Source organism: Tachypleus tridentatus, chromosome 8, assembly GCF_004210375.1.
Source record: "Tachypleus tridentatus isolate NWPU-2018 chromosome 8, ASM421037v1, whole genome shotgun sequence".
NCBI lineage: Eukaryota > Metazoa > Arthropoda > Merostomata > Xiphosura > Limulidae > Tachypleus > Tachypleus tridentatus.
In genome coordinates, this window is record NC_134832.1 from 120494443 (window position 1) to 120513840 (window position 19398).

Here is a 19398-nt window from a genome sequence, read left to right on the forward strand (position 1 = left end):
CAGGATGTGAGCCAACGTGAAGCGATTCCAGGGCCAGTAGAGAACTAAGCGAGTTAGTATAAATAGTGCAGTTGGAGTGCTGCACAGCTTCAATATGATCCAGGGCAAGAGATATGGTGTACAGTTGCAGTGAACACAGAAGCTGTAAAGGGGATTCTGCGTGCAAACACTGAACTGCAACAAACCATGGCAGAGCCCACAGAATTACCCGATATGGAACCATCCGTATAAATTGGAATGGAATGATTGTTCAAAAGATGTTCAGTAAATAAAAGATGGTAAGGGAGTATCTGCCTTTTTCAGATGACATAAAGAAAGGTCACGACCAGTGGATTCTGCAATGTTATCCAAGGACAGACCCAATTCATCCAATTGCACCTGGATGTGAAAACCAAAAGGAGCAATGGCAGATCGTCTGTTCCAAAAAAGTACAGCCCACCGAGGAAGGAAAACACATCCCTAGGTGGGATGCTTTGGTAAGGAATGAAGTTTTGAAGAATATAGTAAAGACAGTTGCAAACGGCTAAGGTGCAGAGAAGGTTCATGAGATTCTACGTATAAGCTTTGAACTGGGAAGGTGCAGAAAACCCCAGTGCAGAGTCGAAGTCCATGATGATGAATGGGGTCCAGTATCTTTAAGGCCAAGGGTCTGGCAGAGCCATAGACCATTGATCCATAGTCAAGTTTTGATCGAATAAGAGCACGATATATCTTTAACATAAAACATCGATCCGCTCCCCAACTGGCAGTAGAGAGAACACAAAGGATGTTCAGTGCTCTTGTGCATTTGACCCATAGCTGCTTTAAGTGTGGTATAAAGGTCAGCTTACGGTCAAAGATAAGCCCCAAGAACTTGGTCTCAGGGACCACTGGGAGCGAAACTTCACCAATACAGAGTTCAGGATCAGGGTGAATACCCCATTGGCAGCAAAAGTGCATGCAAACGGTTTTAGAGAGAGAAAAATTAAAGCCATTCACCGTAGTCCACTTCAGTACACGATTGAGGGCAGTATGTAGTTGCCACTCAATATTTCTCATGTTCAACGTCTGACACGAGTTGTGAAAGTCATCCTTGTATCAGAAAAGGCATGTTGTCTGTAATTCTAAATTTATTATCTATATCTATACAAAATGTGGCACACTTTTGATACTGAACAAGTAACTTGTACACAAACAATGTGTAAAAAAAGTATTCATACTCAAAATATGTCTGTGAACTGATAATGTCAGCCTGACTCAAGAATGTGAAATCAGAATGGAAGGTAATGTACAATTGTACAATTTGCAGAATGCATTTGCATAAGCTTTGAAACTACCAAAATGCATATCTAGAGCTCTCACTATCACATTATATGTTTTAATATTCCTCTTTCATGAAATGTTGCTAAATCAGCAACATAGAGTAAAATGTATAGTTGATACCTTTGATATCACATACACAATAACATTAAATTGGATTCTTTGAAAGGCTGTGGCCTGTGTACACACAGGGATAACCAAATACCATTATTTCATTATACTTTCACATGCATATGTATTAACTATACTTGAACAAAATGTAAGTTGCCTCCAGTCATATTTAAGCTCTGAACATTCCAACCTTATCTTAATTAAGAAACGTAATATTCAGACTACTATGTATACTTTTGAGAGCCATTTGACTTGTGTACTTCTCATTTTGTATGTATGGTTTTACCTGCATTAAAAACAATACATAAAACAAAGAATATAAGCAAGAATTTATATACAAGTAACAATATCTATACCTTTGCAAGGCCAGCTTTGTGCGCACCTCGTGATTCCATGTATTCTATGTACTTAGAAAAGTCTTTAAACTCTTCTAGCGTAGGTTGAAATACCATTATCCGAGGAATGCTGGAGCAACTACCTGCACTTGATGTCATGATGGAAAAAAAGTCAAGCTTTCCTAATACAAAAAAATAGACAATATTTATAATAAGTAACCACAATTTATATACATCATATCATTAATTCCTAAACAGAATTGATTATATTATTGAGTTTTATCAGTTATATTTTTACTGACAGAACATAAAACTGTGGCTCACACTAAAAACAATATGAAATTTCACAGTTTCTTACTCAAACACAGTAACAAGATATAGCTCAATATCTTATCACCTACAGATTTCCAATGTTGAGCAAAAAGTTCACAGTTGGCAAGAATATGACAAATATAGTGTGATTGAATTACTGTTATTATATATTTTTCTAATTCTTGAAAATCCTAAAGGGCCTAAATAAAGAATGTAGTATTTAAAAATGTAACAGTCCTAATAACTGATTTCTTATAACAAATATAACTGTAATTATGCTTTATTTTGCCAGCTTGCAAAAAGTGTATGCACCACAACATCAGAGAGATAAGAATCTGGAAAATGAATTAACTCCTAAAACCTGAGCAGGCACTACTAGTATCCAGCCAAAAATTCCAATTTTCCCATCAGATGGCAACAGCATCAGATAACAGTTGCCTCTCTTTGTCTGAAACCTAATCCAAATCATGTTATTATCCAATTTTTATAACCAGACCAGAAGTTTTTATAAATTATGGCAATAATAATTGAATCATCATGAATATAATTTCAACAGAACATACAAAACATTATAGATTTTAAAGAACTAAATCCAAGTAATTTAAATAGTCCCATTATGTTTGTTTGCTGTCAAGCACAAAACTATATAATGAGCTAGGAAGATTTTAAGTGTCTCAAACTTAATTTCCAATGTCAATAACTTCATTTGTCCTGTGTTAGTTGTTGTGAAGCTATTAAAGCTATTTGGAAATATGACTAATTTTGGGGTGTTAACTAGATTAAAGGCAAATGGCTGGCAGCAACTACTGCTAATTCTGGCCAGTCAAATGTTTAATGAAGTTAAATTTTACCACTTTTTTTCTTCACATTTATTGTATACCTGTATTATTTAATGATGGATGAGCAGATATAAAGCTGATGGGATCTGTACCTCCACCATTTCTAAAATAGTAATAATTATTTAATGCTGTATAAGCAGGTGCAAATTTACAAAAATAGGACCAAACTTCAATTTTTTCAGCAACGACTAATTATATTTTCTAATGTTGTATAAACAGGTTCAGATCTAAGGGGAACCAGTCTCTCACTTTGTTTATTTTTCAGAAATAGATGACTGTATGATTTAATATTACATATGCATACATGAATCTAGAGAAGATCCAGGGTGATATACCCTTCACCTCTCCACCTTTTTTTTCTCCAGTTAAACTCCTAGCATTACCATAATGTACGGAAAAGAATACAGATGGCAATTTTATTTGATTTATCAATTAATTACCTGAAAAACTTTTTTCAAGTTTTCTGAAGTCAGTACATATACTACACAGCAGTACAATTATGGCTCCAGCCAATACCTGATGATTTCTTAGTAAACACAATAACATAAAAATCAAATGTTTCCATTGTAACTTTTTACTCCTTGACCTTTTCAGAAGTGTAACTATATGTCTAGAATTTAATTTAGACTTGTTTTTGTCAAAGTTAATATTGCTTAGGGCACCTGTAGTTCTTCTAATTTGTTACAGAAATTTTCACAGTTTAAGAGTTATAATACTTCCTTAAAATATTTTTGTATTGTTGATGTCCAAAATAAGCAAAAATACAAAAAGGTTTTAGGAGTGCTAAAACATGAATTTAGGTGCCCACTTCATAATAACCATTTTTAATATAACCATTTAATTTCAGTTATAAAATTTGTGCTCTGTTTTTATTTTCATATTAAACTCATTACTTTAAATATATATACACACACACACACACACACAAATGCTTAAATCACTGAGTTACCACCAAACTGAGCTACTCATAATGACTCTTATAATACTCTGGATCCATATTTATTCCAAGTAAAAGTTTCTCCAAGTATGGATTTTATGTTTAACATAACTTGAAATAACCATGAACCACATGGCTGAAAAATATTTAAAATAAGTACTCCACATGGTAGTTAATAAGCATGTTTATTTTCATGAAGAAAAATTGGGTAGTTTTAGTACAGTAATCAGCACTTTTTGGTTTGATGACCTGTTAAGTTTTTAATGGAATAAATCTTATTATAATATAATTTGATGCACTAATTCAAGAATGTATTTCTTTGGAGAAATAATAGCAAAGTACTGAAAAGGACAATTAAACTTATTGTTCTTTACAGATTTAACAGATAAAAATGGAAATTAATTTACAATAATTATGAACAAACTTACAGTCGAAAGAACAATTGGTAACATTTTTTGTAATCCTTCAAAATTATCCCATAAGCAAAAAAAAAAAAAAGGGGGGACCTGTAACATCAAATATCAAATGAATATCAAATTTCTGCCTGACCAAACCATGAAAATATTTCCTGTAATCACTCACATTCAATCAGGAAGTGAAAAAAAATTATAATTCTATATTGTTGGTCCACAAAATACACAAACATCAAATTTTGCAAAAACAAAATTAACATAAATTGATGTACTGTGATGGACTACAACAATTCTTTAGGAGAGGTAAGTTAAATTGAATTAATTAAGCTAACCTAACTTTTGTTATGTATTTCAGACATGTGCCAAGGCCATCTTTAATGAGCCACAAAAAGTTAGTGATCCTAACTGCACCATCAAAGTTCACAAAACACTAATACTAAAGAGGAATCTAATAACAGAGGAAAGTTCCCAGAGCAATGGGTTTTTGGTGGAATATGCATTCTTCCCAGGTTGACCATTGTTAGAAAAATGTGGAAAGCATATAGTACAACTGAATCAATGGAAGGTTATAAATATGTCCATATTTCCAACTGCAAGTCAGTTATATTTTGTTGAATCTGTTACTGATGCACACACTCAACATGTTGGACACACTTGAAATCTATTAAAAGTATTAACAAAAGCCAATGTGGAACTAGTTGCAATATGGTACACTATCATCTGTGTGAAGTTATTTGGTGTCACAGAAACCAAAATGTAGATGTATTTAAGGAAATTTTACATATTTCCAAATTCAAATGTTAATTTCAGTACTGTCTTATCATTTCTCCAAATAAATACATATACTTTTGAATTCATTGCATGAAAGTGTATCAGAATAACATTTATTCAAATAAAAATCTAATAGTTCAAACCAAGATGCCACCAGCAGATGTTTTAGAAATTCACAAGGAGAAACCCATGGAAAGCTATTAATTGTATTTTTATACCATTATAGGTGATTTACTACTTGGTGCATACAATACATTTTCTTATACAATACTTTTGAAGTAACTTGCTCCTAAATCACTATATCTAAGACAGAAACTCCTCTAGCATGTCCTATATTTTCACAATAAATTTTAAGGCAACTTTATTTCTATACTGCTGCAAAAGTTTTGCCTATAAAGAAAACAATCCCAATTTGAATTTAATTTTTTATACCCATCTAACAGAATAACTTCTTATTACAAAAATATCACTCCTTTAGAAATATACTGTCCATAACTTGTTTTTGATGCATTTCTCTTGGATTTTGTAAAGGCCTTGGTTGAAACCTTTCTATGGTGCAACATTAAGCAATTTGATCATTTTCTAACAAACATCTATCAGGAAAATTGAATTATTATTGGATAAAGAAAAAATTACTCTATCACATTTTAAGAGAGTAAATGCAGATGTTTAAAAGGTTTTCCTTTTTTCACATTTTTTGTAAACATTCTTTCAGTTCCTTTTGTTGTAAATTGTGAAAATGTGTGTATGTTAAATAATATCTGTTTGAAAACTACTGAAACTTTCTTCAAGAAAACATACAACTTGAGACAAGGTAAGCTTATACAGTTCAGATACAGGCTGAATGGATAACAAAGAAAACATAACTTGAGACAAAGTAAGCTTATACAGTTCAGATATGGGCTGAATGGATAACAAAGAAATCATTAATAGAAATTTGTCAAAATAATGTTTAGAGAAGGTTTTTGTCATCATCAGGTACAAGAAGTTTACCTACACACAAAAATATATGCACACATACACATTATATGAAAAAAAGTCACATGATTGAAAGTTGTTCAAAGCTTAATTTCCTGATTAATGTTCAGTTCTTTATTAAAATTTATGGTATTTTTACTTCTTAACAGATATACTATTGTTTTATTGGCTTGCAATGTAAACAGGGTTTTTATGTTCACCACATAAAATAATCAAATCTGATCAGTTCATTTATGTTTATCATTTATTAATATAGGTAACTTCAAAGTATTCTGATTACTTGAACCTGTGTTGAATATTATTTTCATACTTATTGTATTCAATCTTCACACAAATTGGTTAACTGGCTACTTAATTATTTCTGATTATAAATCTGATATGCAGAGAAGTTTTATATAAAAATATTACCTTTATTAGTGGTAGTGAAACATTTTCATTATTTAATTGCAAATTTCATTTACAAAAGAATGGTGAAGGATTATCACATATTTTGAAAACATGAAGATAACTGCATGGCAATATTTAGCTGATATTAGGAGTTATTCATTACTTAAGAATTTTCCAGATTACCTGAAAAAACAATGAATAAAAAAAAAATAAAAATATTACCACCATATCAGAACAACCTACTGGAAATGCATTATCATCACCTGAAAATGTTTTTCAATAGATACCTATGCACACAGTTATCTCCCTCATATGTCTGTCTAAGAGGTTTGCATGCCATAGCCTTGAGGCAACTCCAACCTTACTTCACATAACCTGATGTGAATCGTGCTACAATGCGATGACAATCATGTAGCAATGCCCTCAACCAATATAACAGCAATGCACTTCCATGCACACTAACTCCATCTATGCAGTTGCACATATGAATCTTATAATTGTTTATGAGGCAAATGAGGAAATGTGCACCAGAAGTAGGAAGGATGTGTTGGAATTTGTGTGAAGAGGTAAGTATCTATCGGAAATATATTTTTGGGTAAGAAAAAATGTATCATCTTGGAAGTTAACAACACCTTTACACACAGTTAAGCTAGAATCCCAAAATCCAGTGCAAAGATTCACCTACATGAGCTCCCTTCAGAGAGTACCTGAAGGATGCCCAGAGAATGCAAAACCTGGTGGCAAGTGCTCCATCAGAGCCCTGGGTCTGAATGATCTAATAAGAAAAAAAAGAGAGTGAATGAAAGAAGATAAAGTACAGGTAATCTCTTTAGCAGTTACATTTAGGAAAGAAGGATTAGACCAAAAATAGGGATATTTAACTGTAGTAGAAGATGGTGCAAAATGCAACCACAGGGTAGCCTTACAAACAGCAGTAATAGTAGATGAGAAGGAGAAGGAAACAAGCCAGGAGAAAAATAGTACAAAATGTATAAAATCAACAGCTTAAATGAGGCATTCACTGGAACATATAAAACCAACTAAGGTCTCAATCAGTCACTGGAGTAGGATCAATAGGATGGATGGAATGGTTGGTTGGTTTGGTGTTTTATAGCACAAAGCAATGAGACTATCTGCACTAAACACCCAGTAAAAAGTTTAATTTTAACTGGACTAGATGTAAAAATTGGATTTAATGCTATTTATGTTTTTGATTCAAAAATTAAACATTGTTTTCTTTTTACCTTAATTTACTTTAATTTTAAGTGAAATTATTAAAATTCATAAAAAGAAATCAAGGTGAAAACAAAATGTTTAATTTTTGAATTGAAAACATAAATAGCATTAAATGCAATTTTTACATCTAGTCTACAGTGGAAAAGAGAAAAACTACAGTAGTACAAGTTGTAAAGAACTTTCTGCATCATAATTGTAATCATCATAACTCACCAGTTATTATCATAATTAACAGGCAAGTTCAAAAAATTAGCATTAGTCACCTGAAGTTGGACTTTCCAGTCCTGGTTTCAAGTTATTTGACTTCATGGCTGTTTTCAGAAAGTAATACAATTTTTAAAAAGACTTGTAGCAAAACTTTAATTATCACAGCTCGTCACGATAACTAACGGATTGTTCAAACAGCAGCATTAGACACCTGAAGTTGGCCTTTCCAGACCTGGTTATGTGTTATTTGACATTATGGCAATTTTCCAATTTCAAATTAAACTATATGTCCTTTGATTCTTAAGAGGGAATCACATTAAAAAATGTCTAATGTATAAAATAAAAAACTTAAATAACATTAAAAAGATTAATGACCTTTAAAACTCTAAAAAAACATTTCTAATGTGAACAGTGTCACCATCACCAATAACAGTCTAATGTCATGGACAAACCTTGGGACAAAACTTGTTTAAAATGGTGCTGTCATTGAGATTCATAATGACAGGAAGACAGTAAAACCTGGCTTATTGTGACCTGAGTATTACAGACAACAAACTGATGCATCAGTCCCAGATAAAACTTCCTCTTTCCGATCCTCATGGAAGCAAGACAGTCAAATTCCAACAGGTTTCATTTGGAAAAGCTATTTTTCACGTTGCTCACTCCATGTTCACTGCCAATCGGCACAGAGCCAAGCCTCAAATACAGGACCATAGACCATGTAAGGAACAGGCACAGCAGTGATAGTGCCAGAGCACACATGTTTAGCTGCATGCCAGCAAGCCCATTCCTGCGAATACCAATGTGGCTTGGTATCCAGAAAAACTGGATAGAAGTACATGTTAAAGAGAAATGGGCCAGTCAGGTTTTGAATATTGGCAAGAACAGGGTGAGAACTAACGTGAAGCGATTGCAGGGCCAGTAGAGAACTAAGCAAGTCAGTATAAATAGTGCAATTTGAGTACTGCTTAGCTTCTATGTGATCCAGGACAAGAGAAATTGTGTACAGTTCAGCAGTAAACACAAACGTTGTAGAGAGAATTCTGCACGCAACCACTAAACCACAACAAACCATGGCAGAGCCCACAGAGTCACTTGATTTCAAACAATCTGTATAAATAGGAATGGAAGGATGGTTCAAAAGCTGTTCAGCAAATAACAGACAGTATTTCCAATTGGGAGTGTCTGCTTTTCTCAGATGACTTAAATACAGGTGACATTTGAGGACTGTAATAAGCCATGGTGGGATGGGCTGACCAGTGGATACAGCAATGTTATTTAAGGACAGACAAAATCATCCAACTGCATATGGATACTAAGGCCAAAAGTAGCAATGGCATATCATCTGTTCTGAAAAAGCATGGCTCATCGAGGAAGGAAACATAATCCTGAGTGGGATGCTTTGGTAAGGAACAAAGTTTTGAAGCACTGAGTAAAGACACCTGCAAATGGCAGATGTGCAGAGGAGGTTCATGAGACTTTGTGTATAAGCTCTGAACTGGAGAAGGGCAGAAAACCCCAGTGCAGAGCCAAAGTCCTTGATGGTGAACATGGTCCACCATCTTCAAGGCTGAGGTCCTGGCAGAGCCATAGACCAGTGATCCATTGTCTAGTTTCAACTGAATAAGAGCACAATATATCTTTAGCATAGAACATCGATCTGCTCCCAAAGTGGTGGAAGAAAGGACATGGAGGATATTCAGTGCTCTTGTACATTTGACCCATAGCTGCTTGTTGTGTGGTATAAAGGTAAGCTTATGATCAAAGATAAGCCCCAAGAACTTTGTCTCAGAGACCACAGGTAGCATAACTTCCCCAATACAGAGTTCAGGATCACAGTGAATATCCCATTAGCAGCAAAAGTGCATGCAAACAGTTTTACAGAGACAGAATTTAAAACCGTTTGCTGTGGTCCACTTCAGTAAATGATTGAGGGCAGTCTGTAGCTGTTGCTCAAAATATCTCATGTTCAACAACTGACATGAGATGTGAAAGTTGTCTATATAGAGCCCATTTGCAACAGTAAGTGGGAGTTCCTCAGTGACAGCATTAATCTTCATACTGAAAAATGTGACACTCAAAACACAGCCCTGAGGGACACCAAGTTCCTGCAGAAAAGAATGGAAAAGTGTTGAACCCACACAAACTTGGAATCGCCTGTCCATTAAAAATTTTTTAATAGAAATGGGCAAATGGCTATGTAACCAATATAAATGGAGGTCTCGCAAATTGCCATACCTCCATGTTGTATCATAAGCCTTATCAATGTCAGAGAATACTGATACCGGATGTTGTTGTTTGAGAAAGGCTTCTCTGGTGATGTTTCAAGTCGAATAAGGTGGTCCATGGTAGAGTGCTGTTGTCAGAACCCACACTGGGTGGATGAGAGGAGGTTGTTTGATTCGAGGAACCAAACAAGACGAGCATTAACCATCCTCTCTTAGGTTTTACAGAGACAGCTCGTCAAAGCAATTGGGCGATAGTTTGAAGGGGTCTTGGAATTCTTTCCAGGCTTAGAGAAAGGTAGGAGAATAATTTGGCACCAGACATCAGGAAAACATTCTCCTGCCAGATCTAGTTCAAAATAATCAGAAGAAAAGCAAGAGAAGAAGCAGATAGATGGTGTAGCATTTCATAGTGTACATCATCAGGTCCGACCAATATACTGCCAGACCAATGAAGGGCAAGTTTGAGATCTACCAGTATAAAGGGAGGATTATAGTCATAGACACAAACAGCTTAAAAGGAAAGAGGTGATTGCTCTGCCTGAGTCTTGATGACTAAGAAGGTGGAGGATGAAGCAGAAGTGCTAGATACCTGGCAAAAGCTATCACCTAGAGTATTGGCAATGCTCCAGGTATCAGCTACTTCCTGACCAGAGAGCAAGATTGAGAGGGGGACAGAATTATACTGCCCACTGACCTTTCAAATCTTATCCCATCTGACTTTGGAACTGGTGATAGAAGATATGCTGGTTGTGAACTTAATCCAAGAGTCCTTCTGGCTTTGACATCTTACCCACCGAGCATGTGCATGGGCCTGGAAAGCAATGCAATACAAGATTGTAGAATACCTACGAAAAGCATCCCAAGCCCATTTTTTGAGCCTTCCATGCCATATGGCAGGCAGGATTCCACCACAGACAAAGATATTGTGGAAAATGTGCCAAAGTTTTAGGAATACATTGAGCAGCTTCTTGTACAATACAGTCAGTTACTACTGCCACATAGTCATCTACTGATGGCTTACAGACAATGGCAGAACCAAGTTTTGAGAGAGCAGTGAAACAAGGCCAGTTTGCTTGATCCAGCTTCCATGGGGACACGTGGTCAATGCCACCAGACCCAATAACCCTCCATGAAAAGTGGGAGAATAATAAAGGGGAGCAATCTGAGAGATCAACTGCAGTGAAGGACTGACTAGTTGCATGAAAATATGTTTGTTTTTTAATTTTGCACAAAGCTACTCGAGGGCTATCTATGCTAGCCATCCCTAATTTAGCAATGTAAAACTAGAGGGAAGGCAGCTAGTCACCACCACCCACCACCAACTCTTGGGCTACTCTTTTACCAACAAATAGTGGGATTGACCGTCACTATACAACACCCCCACGGCTGAAAGGGCAAGCATGTTTGGCGTGACGGGGATGCAAACCCGCGACCCTCAGATTACGAGTCACATGCCTTAACATGCTTGGCCATGCCGGGCCATGAAAATAAGTGTAAGAACCAGCATTGAAAATAGAAAGGTTGTGATCAGAGAGCATACTCTCTATGGAGCAATCCCTCCCTTCAATATCAGCACTTCCCTAGAGGGGATGATGTCCATTCAAGTCCCCAGGAATAAAAAGCAAGTTGGCAACTGTTCAATGATAGCATCAAAACCTGATTGACTGTAGATCTCTCCAGGCAATGGGTAGAGAAAACAAACAATGCTAGTATAACCAATGAAACACAAAAGGCTACATGGTGGGTACATCCTGATCAACCAACAGTACCACCCCTCTATGCACTCATCCACTGCACAGCCTGTCAATTCTGTACAAAGAAAAATGCCCAATGGTGACTGTATTGGCAGGTTTCAGAAATGTTTTTGTAAGGAAATGCATACAGGATGGTGGGAAGCAATTAGTGCTTTGATGTCATCCAGATTAGAAAGTAAGTTTCGACGATGCCATTGTATCAAGGTGGCCATTTTTATTAATGTATTGGCAAATTGGGTGGAGAGCCCTTCTGTTTATGACCACATCTTTTTTCTTCATTGTCTTTATTCAAGGGAGGTCTACTTCCATGGATCCTGCCCTGCGTCAACTGGGCAGATCTCTGTTGTTGGGAGAAGATTCCAGATGTGAACGAATGATCATTTTGCATCTTGAGGTGGGAAAAGAAGATGTACCCAAGGAAATGCCCATACCCAAAACCAAAGGAAGTGGATCTTGGAGTTTGCTTGAATGTATGTTAAAAACAACAAAGGATGTTGATTAACCATGGAGGTCAAAAGACTTTTCACTGGTTTGAGAATGATTCTTTTGGAGGCACAGAGAGATCCATCTGCACTCCCACTGAAGTAGTGGAATGAAGTGCAGCAGCATACATCGAAGATGAAGTGGTGGACAGCAACTTTCAAGCCTCAGGGTAAGTAATGTTTTGAATCGTATTCAAACACTGCACCTCTTTTTGTTCCAACCATTTAGGGCAAGAACGAAAGCATGATGGGTGAGAGCCACTGCAACTGATAAAATAAGGGCCTATTTCACACTCATAAGCATTGTGGTCCTTGCCACCTCAATGAGCACACATTAAGGAACCACAACATGATGTCTTCAAGTGACTGAACAGCTGACACTGGAAAGATCTGAGAGGGTTTAGAATGTATGGTCATACCTTGCAATTAAAATAGCCTGCCTTGATGGTGGCAGGTGAACATGATGATGCAAATACTAGAATGAGGACATTGGTCAGCATCATAATTCCATCTTTGCAAGTGGAGATACTCCTCAATGCAAAAACTCCTTGAGTGGAGAAACCAGCGAGAATCTCTAACTTGGGGATATTATTCAAATCCCTCTCAACAATAACTCCTCATGATGAATTCAAAGTAACATGAGACATAACCTCAATAGCTATATCCTCAATTGCCTTTGAATACAAGAGGAGTTCACTGTGTTGAGATGTGGATGTTTCCACCAATATGTCACCAGAGCAAAGCTTTTTGACTGAGTTTGGAGAGCCAGCAAGTCCCTCTAGTCCCTTCAGAATGAAGAAGGGAGACATTTGTCCTAAAGGTTTGTCTGCAAGATAATGTAGTATAAGAAAATGAGGTACAGGTGTTACAGATGTTGAAGATTGCTGCTCAGAACCTTCAACACGTGGTTGTTTACCTGTGGACTGTTTTTCACTATTTTATTTATGTTTTTATTTAGGGGATCCATAATAAAAAAAAAAGAATCTGTCAGTGCCCATCGACCCCACCCACCATAGAGCCCTACAGGGGATGCACTACAATATCAAAAGAAGATATACTCTATCTATACTCTATACCCAAACACCAACATCAGATACAATGTCCACAATACCTGTTGAGAACATCCAACACTGGTACTTGGTTGACCCTAACCCAAGTGGACCAGTTAATTGACCCTAGGGAGCTACCCCAAGGTTGCCCTGTCTACAGAAATTCAAGGCCAAAGTGGTGTGTTAAAGTTGGGCCCCTCAACCACCAGGATCCACTCTTCCCCTTCACAGGTCACCATGCATGGCAAAAACGTGGGTAGATATTTAGATCCAACAGGAAGTAATCTGAAAGAACACAACCTTCCCTGGGAGGTCCTTTCCCTTCACCACATACAGGAATCCACACTTAAGGGGAATAGATGTAAAAGAAGGAATAAAACAGAGTGGAAAGGATAGAGTAGTAAATACTCTGTAGTACTGACAAAGGTGAAACTAAATAGACAAGACCTCCTGTTAATTAGTAGAGGTGTAGACTGACATGCCAAAACAGTCAAGGAAAAAAGCAGAAAGGTGATCACAGGATTACTGGTACAAGGAAAGAAGTGGTGAAAAGACTGATGGCAAAAGAACTGCTACAATGGTTGATTTCAAAAAAAGGCAGCAGAAAGATAACATAAATGCAACAGAAAGAAAAAAGTTCAATCCAACAGGTGACCACTTGGGTAAATTACATATGCCAGGAGGAAGAAAGATAACTCCTGATGAAAAGATGATTGTATGTGAAGCAATAAAGGAAAGGAAAATTGAAGAAAGGAAGGGTGTTCCAAATACTAGTGGCTGAAAGCTGTAAAGTGTATAAAGGTAAGGGCCAGTTGGAATACACTAACAGGGGAATAGACATATAGAAAAAAGAAAGATCAGGCCAGGCTGAGAAAATACTAACAGAGATAAAAGTTGAGAAATAACAGATCATAAGAAAGAAAGCCTGGAGTTGTGAAAAGTGGTAAACATACCCAAAATGGGCATGAATATTCAAAAGCAAACTCCATAAAAAAAAAACTGAGACATAAGAGACCACTTAATCACTAGAATGCAGACTGACTGAGAGGGGTAGTCCATGATCATAATATAAGCTCATGGCAAATGAAAGGCAAAAATATCAACCTGACATGAATGGGCGCATAGTGGTTGTCTAATTTTCAAAAGTAAAATAACCTGAAAAAAGATTTGCTTGGACGCTTGGTGCACAAAACAACCATGTAAGAGACTGAGTGTTATATGGCCAAGTAGCCCATTAGGAGACCCAGAAATAGAAACATGCCTAACTGATAGAGATGGCATGATTTGTGAATGTGAAAGGAATGCAGGACCAGCAAAAAAAATCTAAACAGAGAGACGTGTTAAAGAATGAAGAGATCCTGCATAACAGGCAGTAACATATTGCAAGAAATAGTCTTGACATAGTCCAATTAATGAGACAATACACCAAGAACATGTACACAAAGGGGAAAATTGCTTCCATTAATGAAAACCATGAGCTCATAATTGGAAACATGTTATTACTTTATCCAAAGGAATGAGAAGTTCTAGTGAATCTGGAATCCCTAAAAGCAAAACAACCTCCATTATAGGTAGAAAATAAAAAGTGGAAAACATGGTAACCAGATATGTTATAGCTCATACATGAAAAAGTTGGATTTCATGGAGATAAGAGAAAAAGAAGTGTCAAAAGGTACCAGACACTGATGGGACACAGATTTCTGGGTTAGCCCCTCCCTCCAGCTGAGTAACCATACAAAGGAAATAAGGTCAAGCTGAAATATCTGAGAATGAACCAACAGAAGAAAACAATAAGAGAAAACAAACACTAGCCACAGGTCATAAATATGACAAGTGAAGGCCCATAGGATACTAAGGAATATAAAAGAAACAAACCTGAAAAGGAAATCCAAGAAGGTTATAGAGTTAAGGTCATCTCACAAATGATAAACTACTACATAAATCATATCTGGTAAAGGAGGTATACAATGGATAATTCCCAGCTATTGAGAAAGAAATTTGGCCAACAAGACAGAAGTAGGAGACTCGGTAAGAATGTGACAATTCACAACACCCTAAACATTGGCTGCAATTATTCTGAAAGTCAACAGGCTTCCAATGATCACAGACAAAATAAGGCCCTGGTGCAAATAGCATAACATACTCAGGACATGCATAGGAAAAAATATGAAGAGTCAGGAGTGCAAAAGCATAAAGGAAGTTGATGCACTTGAAGATGTGTTGCCTTCCTAATGGTGGAGGGCTTTGCAACATGATTTTATCATCACTCAGCAGGGCCGTTCACATTAGATCATGTGAGATAAGATATGAGTTACAACAAGGCTAGTGACAAGCAAATCTCTCAAGTAGTCACAGTTTAATTGTGTGTAGAGGTGTTGTATCATCTCAATAATTCAAGTACTAATTGATTAATAAACCCATCACTTAATAAAGTTACAAATACTACTATTACTAAGCTCTACATATAATGCCACAACTGCTATAGGTGTGTTATTAAAGGACTTTTTTGGACTACTCTGGCCAAAATTTAGTTGCAGAATTTAGCTAGTCAAATCAAGGTTGACCAGCAGAGGACCAAAAAGATTACATGGGATAGTACCATGAGAGCTATACCAGACCCAATTTAAAATATCTTCCAGAGTGAACAGAAAATAGTGAACAAAGCCATCCATCCTGTTGCCCATTTAAAAGGATTAGCATTAATGACATTAAACAACCTTCCAGATGAGTCATAACAACTATTAAGCATTGGTATCTACTTTATCCAACAGATGAAGCCATATCATAACAGAATTAAGTATCCAAAGCAGAATTCCAAAACAAAGAAAGACAATGCCCTACAACTATCATAATTTAACAAGTTTCCTAACTAAGCTCCAAGTTCACCAAAATATTTCCATTAATTGGTCAAGGTGAGATCAGTAATAGCAAATTTAAGCCTGTAAGGCAAATAATTTAAAAAATTGTCCTGAGTACAAACTAGACTATTATGGAATTAAGTTATTTAAAATATTCTCTACCAATAATGTGTTAGCAAATACCATATTTTCAATTTTTTTAAGAAATTACATAATAGGAAGGTGAGGCATATGGCATTGTCTTTCTAGTTTATAAATACCTATAAACCAAAATGAGTAAATGCTATAAAACTGTCTCAGCAATATCTATACTATACATTTATGCTTCTTGTTAAAACTCAGAAGCTCAGATAGAGCTAGAGAGGATACCTACATAGGACAATTCAAAGCAAATAAATATCACATGACAAAGGGAAAATGAAAAATATATTTGAGCATATCCTTTTGAAATTAAAACTTCTAAAATGTTAACATTTGATTTATTTATTATGATTTGATACCACGTTTACTTACATACATGGATAAAGTACTTCAACAAAATTTTCAAAGTAACTGTAAAAATGTCATGACATGCACATTTACCTATCCATATCTCTAAGGGATTAAGCCAAAGAAACAAAACACAACAAAATAAAAGGAATGCATAACTAATGAGACATCAAGAAATGAGAATTATTTGAGTTTATGACATCGAACTAAACTGGAAATCCATCATCTATCTCAAAGGAGAAAAGTTTATTGAGGAAAACAATCCAGGGGTCCATGGATTTACTGATGGAAAACCTTGCAATATAGTGAATAACAGTGAATATACAAAACCACAATAGATAACTGATTTAGCAATAAAAGATAAGGAAATTGCCTCCAGAGATGATTAATGAAAAGAGATTTATACAACCAGCAACTAGCCATAATGTTCCAGTGAAACAGAAGCTGGAAGTTATCTTTCTTATGGGAAGCTTCTCCATGCCTCTCAAATGCAGGTAATTGACACCAAGAAAATGTGCTAAGTGACTGCATGCAGAAACACTGATGCTAATTTCAAATAATTTCAAAGCCTACAATCAGGAAAAATTATTATGTAAGCCACTGAACTGAAATGTAGTAAGGCAAGTCAGAATATGTTGCTTCTATTTCTGCCAAATATTCACAGAATTGACAATGTTTGAGTCCATGAGAGCAAATGAAGTTCACTTTTGAAACTACAGGTTCCATGACATATGATATCCATATATTTTCCACACAGTATCTGCTAATAAATAATACAGTGAAGAACTATAAGCTTGGAGCAACCCACACTTTCAATAGCTTTGTAAATTTGCCCAACTAAACATTTTTCTGCACCACAGATATTTTTTGTAACTCATTTCAGCCATTTCCATTCCAGGTTGTACTGACTTAGTGATTTTTCAACCTCTTTGAAAATATCCTCACCTGTAGTTGTTACATACGTAGTTTACACAGAAATTAATTCTTCACTCACTTCAAAATTGAGTCCACAAATAAACAACAGCAACTGTGAAATGTCAAACACATCTGTTGACTCAAGTGTGATAGAAAAACACCTCTTTCGCTTTGTCTCTCAGCTGAAACACAATATTGCTTCCAATCTCCTCAACTCTGAATGACTGTATTTGCTGAAAGGCTAATAATTTTATACAAATCTACTTTTTCTGGGCACATTTCTTTGGCTGCTTCAATCATACATAATTTAATCAGCTCACCATTAGTAAATTGTTTTCCTCACTTAGCTAACAGGTGTGCCACTTGGAAACTCACTCTTGTTGCAGCTTCATTCTTGGCTTTCTTCCTCTTAAATACAAAATGTTGTGACAATAAGTTATGTTAAGGTTTTGAATTTGAATGTAGCTTTCCAATGAACTGAGGATAGTTTGATGAGTACTTGGTTTGGTAATGTCTACAAATGTTATATTCTTTTAGCACTGTGATAGTCTCATTGCATATTAAGCACAATGCAATGTTACATGATTAAATAACAAAGTAGTTCACACTACACTGTTCTTTAAAAACATGATATTCAAAGTCAACTTTTCTCTTCTTCCCTTGTTCTGGCATAAGAACTAAGAATAGCTGTGAACTTTAACATAAAGTAAACAGCAGCATTCACTGACACACACTGAGGTACATAAAGCAGATGTGGGAAAAAACACTGCTTCAGGGCACTGGGATCGATAAGTGAGATGATACAATACAAAGTAATGACATTTTCCAGCAAAAATAATTTTTAAACATGCCAATGATAATCGTGTAAATACATTTAATGTTTTATTTTTATATCATTAAAAACGAAAATGATCATTATATCATTTTATTACTTTAATGAACTGTTGGTGGGTCATATCACAACTAGATCAGTTTTTGCTAAAGTACATTTTACTTTTTGGTTTTATAATATTAAAAAATTATATTACTTTAATAAACTGTTGGAAGGTCAAATAAACTAAAGTAGCAGGCCAGGCCATAGTTTGGAGACCCCCTGGTTTAGGCAATCCACAACAAAGGTCATCCATCTTGTCCCTTGAAAATACTTTCGTAAGAAAATGTCAATTTGTATAAATCCAGAGAAGAACTTGTTAACAGAATGCCAACCAGCAGAGGAGTATTATATTTGTGTTGAGACTACTTCTGAAGAACCATCAAGGAGACGTTGCTAGTGGATTCACTTAACAACCTTCCCAGGAAGAATTTCCTCAGTGACAGCAATATACAATATTCCATCAAAAAGAAAAAGAACTGACAAATATATTTTGGTGTACTTTTATTTCATTACTAGTTTTATGAGGTTTGTTCAAAGAACTTCACAATCCAGTATGGGGGTAATGTAGCAAATTATATTTTTCATGCTATAAATTTTTTCAAGCTTAAGGGAATTACAAGTAGCAGAGACATTAAATTAGGTCTAAAACCTTCTAAAGATTTGACATCAACCTTTCCAGTTTATTTGAAAATAGACTAAAAATACAAAGTAGGGAGAACTTAAATAAAATAACAAATGGATAACTTAAAAATTATTGAAGAATGTAGTTATTTGAAAATAGTAGTTATTTCTACCCAATAAAGTGAATTAATCATTGTGTTGTTTCTTTTCAACTGTGGAGTGGTACAAGCAAGTTTATTACTTATGTTAGTGTTGTGCAGTTAGTGTCATTTGTAAATGTGGATCAAGATTTACCACAGTGTT

At 35.6% G+C, this 19398-nt stretch overlaps 1 protein-coding gene across 4 annotated transcripts in view; it reads right to left on the bottom strand.

Annotated features, from left to right (window-relative positions):
• Positions 1 to 19398, bottom strand: part of LOC143223347 (lysine-specific demethylase 4A-like) — a 93990-nt gene that overhangs the window by 72684 nt on the left and 1908 nt on the right. For all 4 annotated transcript variants that reach the window (XM_076451223.1, XM_076451224.1, XM_076451226.1 and 1 more), the window contains one exon: positions 1767 to 1927. In XM_076451223.1, the coding sequence (XP_076307338.1) occupies positions 1767 to 1904 (138 nt within the window). In that variant the 5' untranslated portion in view covers positions 1905 to 1927. The remainder of the gene's footprint in view (positions 1 to 1766; positions 1928 to 19398) is intronic.